The sequence below is a fragment of the Pleurodeles waltl genome, chromosome 1_2 (genome assembly GCF_031143425.1).
Source record: "Pleurodeles waltl isolate 20211129_DDA chromosome 1_2, aPleWal1.hap1.20221129, whole genome shotgun sequence".
NCBI classification, from domain to species: Eukaryota; Metazoa; Chordata; class Amphibia; order Caudata; family Salamandridae; genus Pleurodeles; species Pleurodeles waltl.
In genome coordinates, this window is record NC_090437.1 from 1,023,127,412 (window position 1) to 1,023,139,052 (window position 11,641).

Here is an 11,641-nt window from a genome sequence, read left to right on the forward strand (position 1 = left end):
CTGCCCCACTCCAGTTTGCCTCACTTCAATTCAAAAGGCTGCCCCAAACCCCCCCATCACTACAATCCAAACCACCTACCTCAATCCAATATAATCCACCCCTCTCGAATCCACCCCAATACAACCACCTTACCCCATTTCAATCCACACCACACCTATCCACTCTACCCCAATCCACCTACCTACCTTAATCCACTCCAACTCACTACACCGTATTCCACCAAACTCCACAACACTCTGCCAATGAACTGTACTCCCCTCTACGACACTACTTCCTCCCCTCTGCCCATAACAAATACACTCTATAACACTACTTCCCCACTCCAAGCCACTCATTTTTAGCCATGCAGGATAGCAGCCACACTAGCGTACAACATGTTCCATCATGCAAGGTTAGAGAGGAGATTTCGATACAGAGAATATTCGCAAACATGCCTGATTCATTTTAAAGTCTCTAAGCTACCTCAAAATTGTAAGGGATTGTGCATCTTTATAATAAATCATACTTGGGGTTCTTTCCTCTGCTAATCCTGATACGAGTACAAAAAGTCAATAACGCACAACTCTGGATTTTAAATGGTGCACTGACTTGTGTGGGCACTGCAATCTTTATGAAGGGGGGGGAATACATGTGCAATTAGCAAATAATTCCTTGTTCAGGATTTAAAGAACGTAGACACAAGCAGGTGGTAAATATTGCCACAGTACCAGTATATAACACCTTCTGCGATAAGCTGCTTAAGCTTTTGTGAGTAACAAACTTCCTACTGTACATGCTACTTATGGAATCCACTGGTTCAGGCAGGCAGGTAAAGAAAGGTAACTAAACAGATGGGGCACACAAGGATAAACACCTCCCCCGCTTCCAATTTCTGGTTATTAGAGTGGGCACAGGTGCCTAAATACAAGAAACTTGACTGTATCTACTTTTGTTTGCAGGAATTTAGACTTTTGCAGAACAAAACACGAATTACATCCAATTAATAAATGTTCTCAATCATTAATAACTAAAATGTATTCTCCACTTATTCAAGCACCTTTCAACTGACGCGAGTTTTACCTATCAATCATTATTATTCTAACAAGCTATTCAGGAGACATTCTTAGGCAACTATACCTTTGAATCCTGAAAAAAAAAAAAAACAGAACTCACTTGTGCAGGTTGATCCAGATAAAACGAATGTTTGTCCAAGAAATTACATGAATATTATAAAAGAAAAAAAAAAATGAATGCCAGTAGTGAGGTAATCAAAATGTGTAGGTCAAAGCTGAAGTATTTATTTTACTGAATGCCTGAAAAGTATTGCCGACTGCAACTTCAGAGCCTTATGTCATTCAATAGCACCCAACGCGATCATTGCGGACATTTGCTTTTTGTCAGCAACCTCTTTGTAATGTAAAACATTTCAATGAAACCTCTGACAATGATGTACGCTCTAGAAACCAAGGGAAAGTTATTTTAACCTCAATGAAAACAACCACTCATGACACTTACATGACTTCAAAAGGTTGGTTGTAACTGCCAGGTAAACACTTGCATGATAATGTTATTCAGTGTCAATTCTTTGTGGGGTACACACAACATCACAGCTTGCCTCTAAAACTACCACAGCTACAACTATTAAAGCATCAATGAAAACAAACTGGTTGATCTCACCTTCCTCACCAGCACTGGGCCAAATGTGAGGAAGGAGCTTTCTGTCACTGAGAAAACCTGCTACCATACCCATGCCAGACTTTCTATTCATCATTTCTTAAACTGTTATCTCTGATTTTGTACGAATAGTAGAGCCTTTCCTATCCAGATGAGATGAAGCTCCCTCTCACATTCGTGACATTGGCAAGCAGCATCTCATGCTTTGCCAGCCATCAAATCCGGAAGTAAACAAGTGCTGGCAAAGCCAATTAACAGGTCTCACTTTTGTGAGCTACAGGTCTTACCAATGGTTTTTAGTCAAGCTGCACAGCATCCACGATGACGTGCAGCCTAAAGTTGAAAAACCAAACCTTTGACGTGGCCACCACCTGTGTGATTTTGTAGGTGCACACACCAGACACATACTTGCCTAAAAGAGGATAAGGGCACTTTTCAGGTCACAGCCTGCCAGACAGCAGAGCCATCTGGTTTGGTAAAGACGGCAAGCTGGCCGAGGAACACCTTCTGCCTGATGCTTGCCACTGGTTTTGTAGCTCACATTTTCTTGCTTTGTATCTGCTGGCTTTATTTGTTTTAGGCCGTCCAGCTTGAGCTTGTACCTTCCCTTGCCTAAACCTTATTTACAGTTTTCTTCAAAGTGCACCCTTTCTGTAAGCAGGCCTGTAAATCTTGTTCTTATCTTGTCACATTTGCCAAGGTTAAATGTCAGATGCGGTCTTCCTCTGCTCTGGTTTACTTTTCTTTCCCAAACTTCCAAGTGAGGATTTATATGACAGTCTTGCTAGACATTGGTGTTAGGGACGAGATTTCTTCTAGCACACAACAACATTTAAATGAACTGTGTAAGCTCTTCAGAATATATCCAGAATTAAGAACACAAATGAAGCACATTTTCTGTTATGTCTGAAGTATGCTTGAAACATACTTTAATATGATCAAAACAAATCATTACACCAGGCGGTGCAATTCCCACACATTTTTGTCTGTGAACTGTACAGTTTTATTAATAAAACTATGTCTGTGCAAATATAATGGTCATTTCAATTGAAAATGTGTAGGCTGTAATGGCAGTGCAATACCTTACCATGAATACCCCCGCTCAATGCCACTCCACTGTGCACCACTCCAGACCACTGCACTCTACTCTGCACCACTTCACTTTACACCACTCAACGCCTTTCTAATCTACCCTGTACCACTCGACTTTATGCCAATGCACTCTACACCACACTCAAGTCTAGGCCACAATCTACTCTGCACAACTCCACTCTACGCTAGTCCACTCTAACAATACACTCCACGCCAGTGGTTCCCAACCTGTAGGCGAGGGGCCGCAAAGCCTTCTCAGGGAGTCCACGACTGCTTAGAAAATTAAATAAGATTTACAGATTTAGGGAAGTCCCCGGATTCTAACTATGATTCAGTGAGGGTCCCCGGGTTCCAGTAATGATAAAGTGGGGGTCCACAGAAGTCAAAAGGTTGGGAACCACTGCTCCACGCCAATGCACTTTACTCTAACATTCAACTCTAGGCCCCTGCACTCTACAGGGCTCGAAAAATCTACTCGATCACTCACTCAGTTTTATTTTATGAGGTCCAGCTATTTTTTAGATTCCACTCAACCCTTCTGGCAAGTGGACAAAGAACATGTGTTCTGTTCAGCCAGAAACTGAATTAGCAACGAAGATGCCTTTAAATCTTATTCTTCTCACATTTGCTCTGTGTTCAGAGACAGAAGTCAAAAGTCGGTTTGTCTTCTTGCAATGCAAATACTTTTCCTTGTGACTGCAGTGTTCCAGGATTTTGTAAGGTGAACTGTCTGACCTATGTGAAAGGAAAGGCTTTTGGTATGAGGTTTTTCTTAACACACAACATTTATATAACTAAGTCAATTTTACAAACATTTAAAAATATATTTCAGTAGCTGTGAAAGACCATTTTTTCTACTTCTGTGCAATGAAAAAAATATTTTAATAGAATGAAAAAAAAAGTCAGAACACTTTACTTGGTGATGTGCAAATTATACATGTTTTCTAAAACCCAATGTTCATAGATTATTGTTAACACACTATATAGTTTTATCAGTAAAGGTGCAAGTTAGTGGGAAGATTTTTGGACATTTCTCTGAAATTTACTGCCTGTAAATGACAGTGCGCTACCACATCATGCTTTAGTAACATATTTATTAAAAGTGAGTGTTTAAAAATAAACTGAGAAACACTCCTGCCCTGATGGTAAAGCTATCACTAAACTAAGAGGCAAGTCATGCATGGATCATGCGCACCCTATATGTGGGCTAGATTTATTATACATGGAGCAAACGTTTTATGTATTTAATCAAACAAAAGAGGATTTTTTTTTTTTTTTTTACAGCAGGAATGTTGATCTCACATATTTGAAGATGTACTCGTGAAAATGAAGAAAAAGGTGACTGTAAAATACAATTTTTGCCTAGGATCGCACAATTTGAGACCCGTTTCCGGGTCAAGTACATCACCGTTAGGTTGAGTAGATTAGTCCAGCTACACGACCTGCAGGTCTATTAAAACTTTTTTGATTTTTCGACGTCTGCTCGACATCAATCCGCTGTACTCTACGCTATTACACTCTATGCCACTCCAACCTGCGCCACTCCACCCTACTCCCCTACCTTGTGCCACTCCATTCCGCGCCACTCTACCCTGCATCACACCACTATCCTCTACGCCAGTAACTTTTAGCAATGCTGAACATCAGCCACGCTGGTTTACAACATGGCTAAAACACATTGGCAAAGCCAATAACTCTTGCCTAGGTGAGACCCGTTGGCTTTGCCAATGCTTGATTTATTTTTAATTACCAACCTGAGTTGGATTGGTAACTAAAAAGAAAATAAAACGTGCAAAAGATTTTTTTTATTTTATTTCCAAAGAGCAGTCGGGGATCGGAAGCAACACAGAAGAATGTAGGGTGGAGGCAAAGCAACACAAGGGGATGGTGGAGAGAACGGCAAAGCAACATGGGAAGGGGCTCAAAGGAAACGGGGGGGAAGAGAGCAACAGAACTTCAGGGTAAGAGAAGTACACAAGCAGAAACAAGCTGGAAAATACATGCAGTCTCATGGAGTGGCTGAAACAGAAGAGACAAGTAACGCTCAAAAAGCAAGCAGTAGAAGCACAGAAGCCAACCAAAGAGATAGTAACGAGGCAATGCACCATGGGAGGGACAAATAAAAACTGACAATTCTGGGACACCAATAAGAAGCAGGCAAATTAGTGACAAAGAAATCCAAATAATGGTAAGCAATAGACAGTCTCCAAGAGCCTCTTTATGTTCCTGGGAAGCCTCAATGTGTCGCAAAACAAAGCGTTTGGGCTGTGTAGTACATGTGCCATAAAAAAAAAAAAAAATGAATGGGATGCAACCTTACAGATAGGTAAGAATATATATCCCCTAGACATACAGTTGTTAGAGACAACAAAATGGAAATTAACAGAATAAATGCATCATAAACAAATAATGTGTAGTACTAAGAACTGCAAATGTCTTAGAGATCGCCATCTTCCTGAAATGCCTTCAAGGTAAAGACAGATGAATTGCATATATTTAATTTAATTAGCAATCTTTGCAAGAAAAAATCATTTGGGTGAAATCAGTGTCCACCACCCCATGTCAAAAAAAAAAAGAGTGTGTGTTTAAACTCTGTTTTTATTTTAAATACTATCCCTGTTCTATTGTTAAATACGTGTAAGTTATATGCCTATTCGGTGACATTTAAATATGTACAAGAAGAAAACTATATTAAAGCAAATGCAATTCTGGGTGAATTCGAGGTGATTCTTTATAATGCATTTAAACTGCTGATTTGTATTTTGCGGTCTGAAATAGCCTTACGGCTAGGAGGATTTATGTCTGTGACTGTCATGACCATATATTGCCAATAACTTATTCTTTCTCAGTCATATAGCTTACTAGTCAACAAATAACGTTTATTATATACATGATAGCGCTATGCAATCCTATAGAAGCAATTACTTTTCATAGCTGTTTATGTTGTACTTCTAGACCTGTCATCAGCTCTCTTCAAGACTTCACAAAGTACAAATTTCATAACTGCTCTGCCTCTTTCAACACCCACCCTCACCTTATATCAAAAGCAGCATCAACTACTGGTCGCAGATCATGCCAACACTCCTACCAACCAAATATACTCATTTTTTTCGATTCATTACTTCTGTACAAGGTTGTCTCTCTCAGAACAATATGTACTTCTGCTCTGTGAATGTCTACTTGTCAATCATAATCTACGAGATGATGTGTGATTAAATCAGTTTTTAAAATGTATAAATTGGCTAAGACATAGAACACTAATTCCACATCCGTATTCACAAGTTATAGCAACTCAAGGTTCCCCCTATAACATCTTGCCATCATGTAATGAGGTCCATGGTGAAAGATCATACATGCTTAAGGCAAAGGCATTAAGTTGAAGCACAAGATGATGTTGATGCCTCGTATCACTATAAACCCTGTAGCTAACTATCCAACAGGTACCATGGGGGAGCAGCATGGAAGTGACGAATGGGTTTCTCAAAGGCAAAAACCAAGGAGTACAGCTGAGGTCATCATTCTGCCTGCTATGCTTCACTCAATGCAATCTCCAAAACGTACCATGTGTTATAAATATCTGAAAGACTCACTGCCCTTATTGTGCATATTCAATTCGCCTTAGTTTTATTTACATCCGAATTTAGATACAACTCAAGACCCAAGTTTTCCTTATATTAATATACAATAAACTAGTCAATGAAAAGAACAGCTTACTAAACCACATGACTGCCACTCAATTTCCCCAACTTCAAACTGTAAGAGCTCTACTGGCATATTTGCGAAGAGCAACATACATCATCACGTTTCCTCTAAACTGATGAGTGACGACATCACGGCTTGATTTATTGCAATTACTAATGTTTAGAATAAGTACTTCAGGATTCTTTTGGCAATACTAAGCTGATGGACTCTTGTATATTGAACTTTGTGTTAGGTGCTTCTGAATCATTTATAATTTAGTGATTGTATTTCAGTGTGTGATCATCATACACCCTATGGTAGCAGGGAGTAGATACCACTTGGGCACCATTTTCTACCATAGCTCATTACTGGTACCATACTCCATAATTGTTTGTTTAGGGTGTGCAGCTGCTAGACCACAGGTACCCAATTATTGTTTAGGCAACTGGGCGAGTTTCCTTACTTGTGTAATACAGCACTTACTCTGCTGCCACCATTACTATTTGCAGAAAGATTTTCTGTTAAGCTAAAACCTGAAAAGAAGTTACCCCACAGAGTCTTGGGAGCTATCCTGCACCAATGCCTGCTGACAGTAACGGGCAGTTTTAATTGTTCAGCAATTGATGTGGTGGACAGGCAGTTGTATTAGGCTTTGAACTGTGCAAGACACGTAGACCAATTATTCTGTGGACTTGTAATGAATAACAACAACATATACATTGGATCAGTGCAAGCCAGCTATGGACTAACTTGCATGGAATGTAACAGGGAAGCATGATCTTTGTATCTTGTCACACAAAAAAAAATATATATCAGATTTGTGCATGAAGGTCCCTGTGAGCTCGTGTACTGAAGAGACTTGACTCCAACTCAAGTACAAGCTAAAAAGATATGCCGCCACACAGCAAGGCCCTGCGCAACAAGAAAGAACTGTGACAAAGCTAAATAGAGGGTCACATGTGGCAGAATAACAGAACAAAGCGACTGCATTACGGCAAGACTAGCTGGAAATCGGATCGTCACAGAAGCGACTGGTATCAAGGAGAAATTAAAGTTGAATAATACAATTAAATAATGGATTTAAATACATTGGCTAGCAGAATGGACAATGATGTAAGAACATGAGAATGTGACAAGACTGAATACTTGATGGCTGAAGTTAAAAGGAAGAATGTGGAGGCTTCAAAAGCAGTCAAAGGCAGAATGGAACATTTAAAGTGAGAAATTCTGATTCCTAAGTTGCAGAAAGAAGGAAAACGTGGACATTTTCAGAGAACATAATATGATGAAATAAGACTAACGTGTTGGTGCTTTATTCATTCCAATAGTAATGGGGTGTTGTAGAGTAGAGAGAGACTGAATTAACCAGGTGAATGAGTAAAGTGAAGTTGTAGACTGTTCCCAGAAGATAGAATCTGGATTTACCAAACCCGGAAATCCTTTTGTGCTGATTCATCATACTAATGACAAATAACTGAAGGCTATACACTTAAATTGCAACCAACATAACCACTGTATGTGAGTTTATGTAGTTACTTCTGCCACTGTGCAAATTTATATATAGTTTATAACACAAAGCCAAGAGAACAAAGAATGGTAAACATAAAATTCAGCCCCGTTCGCTGCCACAAACGACATCAGAACCCTCTTCGACCAGGGGAAGACGGTTGCCCTGATCCTGCTCGTCCACTCTGCTGCTTTCAACACCATTTCCTACCACACCCTCATCAACAGACTCTACAACATCAGCGTTCAGCAAAATGCCCTCAAGTGGATCGAATTCTTCCTCACAGGACACACACACACAGCATCCAGCTGTCTCCCTTCACCTCTGATCCCAAGGACATCTTATGAGGTGTATCCCAAGGGTCATCTCTCAGCCCTTATCTTGTTCAACACCTACATGACCACCCTCGCAGGCATCATCAGATCCCACTGACTCAACATAATTTCTTACGCAGACGACACTCTACTTATCTTCTCACTAACCGAAAATCCCTCCACCACAAGAATAAACTTCTGCAACACCATGGCCAACGTAGCCAACTTTGAGACACAACTGCCTTAAACTCAACAAGACAGAAGTTCAGATTTTCTGGAAGGACATCCATATGGGACCACAGCTGAGGGCCAGCAGAACCCAGACAAACACCCACATTCACAGACCATGCATGCAATCTAGACATCTTCCTCGACAGTGAACTGACCATGAAACAACAAATCCATACCCTTCGCACAATCCGTAGAATCTTAAGATGGATCCTAGTTAACTCCAGAAATACAGTCACTCAGGCCCTTGTTACCAGCCACCTCGACTACTGCTGGTGACTACGGTAACACTATATGCCGGCATATCCACCCAGCTCCTCAAAAGATTACAGGCCATACAGAATGCCACAGCCAGACTCATCCTGGACTCCCCCAAACAGATCCACATCACTCCCAGCCCTCAGAAACCACCACTGGTTACCTATCCAGAAAAGATGCCATTTCAAGAACCTCACACACCTAACAAACCTCTGCATGATCAAGGACCAGCCTACGTCAATCATCGACTGAACTTCCACATACTCACAATACACATGAGATCCACCTCACGAGCAGCGCCGTGCACACACCCACCACATCCATCGCACCCGCAGCAGGTGTCGCTCCTTATCTTACACTGCCACCAAGACTCAGAACGACCTTAAGTAAGCAGTGAAGATGAAGACTTTGCATACCTGTACCCACCAAACACTTTATTTAACATGAGCCTACATTGGGAAGGACATGTCAAGCTCGCACACCTAGCGTTCAAACTGGCCGCATCAGGAAATATAATTAATCCTGTATTTACAACTCATCCTGTATCCAAGCATGCAGCTTCCTGGCACGGTGGGATAAAATAGGTGCTCAAACAACTCATTTTTAAAGCTGATCACTTTCATCAAGTGATCTTAGAGCGAGTTAGTTCTACTGCACTGAACGTTCTAATACGGCTACTCAATTTGCAAAGCAGAATAATAAACCCTTCATCCAACCTAATTTCTAACTTTATCCCCAATTCTGAGCACTTGCATGCCCGAACCTTTACAAGAAACCGGTGCGACCCGCCCTTCTACATAACGAGTCAATGCACTTATTGGTCGCCGCAGAAAACATATCAGCCATTTTCAGCTCATAACCCCATGTTTCCAAGACCAACACCAGCTCTGCCTTTCTCAAAGCCAGGGATCTACGTACTGTTAAATAACCTATCCGTGCTGCAAGCATCTTCGAAGATCTCTGGGGCGACTGGGAGTGTGGGCTCTGCACACACGTGTCAAAAGCCTTCCTGTCAAAGCATAGCCTCTGACTACCACAACGCCCATCCAACACACTACGGTCTGTCTCGGGGCACGTGATGAAACACGGGGAACCACGGGCCAAAGGGACAAGGGGAACTCCACGTGCGTGGGAGACGGATCTCGGGGCTAGAGAGCTTAGATTGCCAGATGTCGGCAGAGCCACTTATTCCATTCATTATTTTTTTTAAGCAAGGTACTACTAGAAGGGGATTTCTGAATCACAAAGTGAAACGGCAAGTACCAAAATGCGCAGAACACACGACTTACAAAGTACTCACACCTAATGTGGTTCAACAGAAGATCTCTGCGGGGTGAGTTCAGGATGTTTACCTACGAGAGGGTGGGGGAGTTAATTTCTCCTCCACATTAGGTCTCTCCCATGGAAGGGGAAGTAGGATGCCCGAGAAGCAGGGTATCGTTACATGCAGGATGTCTCCCAGAAAGGCTGGCCGTGAGACCACGCAAGGTGTCACTGCGAGAGGAGGTCAAGTAGTTTCCCCGTGGGCTCGCGAGCTGTCAGCACTTACCTCCTCGCTCTTGAGCACTTCCTTAAACTCGCGCTTGATCCTCTGGACGGCGATGTTGGCCATGTCTGGCGCCGGGCGCTGCTCCTCCTCTCGCCCCTCCTCCTGCTCGCTATGGCCCGGTTGCCGTTGTCCGTCCCGCGCCCGGTGCAATGTGCGGGCCCTGGCTCCGCCGCTCTATTATCCGCCCCGACTACTATTCAGCCGCCAAAATGGCGACCGCGCATGCGCACTGCTGCCTGTCACAACGACACTCATGTGCGGCGTCTCCACCGGCGCCGTAGATCGTGAGGGGCGGCCTAGACTGGTAGGGGAGGTGCTTACACAGGAGAGGAGGGTTGGTCTACGGAGGCCGGACGATGATGGGGACTGTGATGGCGGGCGTCGCAGGTAGAGAACTCGGACAGGCCTCGCTTTCGAGCGCGATGGGGCTTCTACCGCATCATAATCGAATCGCTAGTAGGTCTGTTGTTGTCAGACCGCGGTAGAAGCCCCGCTGCACAAAAGGTCCGGCACCCATTCCCTAGAGTCCTTAGACGCTTCGCTAGAAAGCTGAAAATGTATAAGTGTGGGTATGAGGGCCAGGTTCGCGTCATCATCCTTGGTCTGGGAAAGCTCTATAATATCGAAAGTGAAAGTGTACAAAAATGCTGGTTTTATTAAATTGTGGGAAATGGGTTGATTTGTTTCAATTGCAAAATACGGCGTGCATCCATTACCCGCCCCAGACAATCCCTCGAAAAGTACACATATTGTGTCAAAAAGTTGGAGGGCTTGTGACATCACTGAATAAGAATCCATACTTAAGCCTTATAATTTTAAAGGATACTTTATTAGAACACTCTTGTAGTCATCAAATTAATTATTATCAAATACATGAACCAGAAAGAATCATCAATAATACATAAAGTTTCCAGGCACCCCCCTCCCTTAAAGACTCCTACACTTTGCAACAGTTCCCCAGAACAAATTAACTTAATATCCCCACAACATCATCTTTTTCATCTTCCATTCGCAGACCTTCCCTAGCATTACCAAATCTATGTTTCACCCTTCCTACCAATCATTTCCAAACGAACTCCCTTTCTCCAACAAACTCCTCTTCACCTTCTTCTCAGTCCCCCCTCCCTCCGAGTGGTGATAGCTCCCACAATTGACTCTCCTACCACCCTGAGGAAAGAAGTACTACCTTGTAAGCCTTAGCAACAAACAACATTGGTGAAAATATTATCTAGGGTGGATGGGTGGACCTAACAACTAATTGCCCCGCAACGTCCCTCCCAAAATGGATACAACAAAAAGGCTGCTCAGGCTACACATCAATATCTATACCTATACCTAAGCCCCACGTCCCTCACAGC

General features: G+C 42.5%; 1 protein-coding gene across 2 annotated transcripts in view; it reads right to left on the reverse strand.

Annotated features, from left to right (window-relative positions):
* The window catches only part of UBE2K (ubiquitin conjugating enzyme E2 K), a 164,450-nt gene extending 153,949 nt beyond the window's left edge, over window positions 1-10,501 (reverse strand). The window contains exon 1 of one of the 2 annotated variants that reach the window (XM_069202022.1): window positions 10,284-10,501. In XM_069202022.1, coding sequence (XP_069058123.1) covers window positions 10,284-10,346 — 63 coding nt within the window. In that variant the 5' untranslated portion in view covers window positions 10,347-10,501. The remainder of the gene's footprint in view (window positions 1-10,283) is intronic. The other variant, XM_069202025.1, reaches the window with a different exon arrangement.
* Between the last annotated feature and the right edge of the window lie 1,140 nt (window positions 10,502-11,641).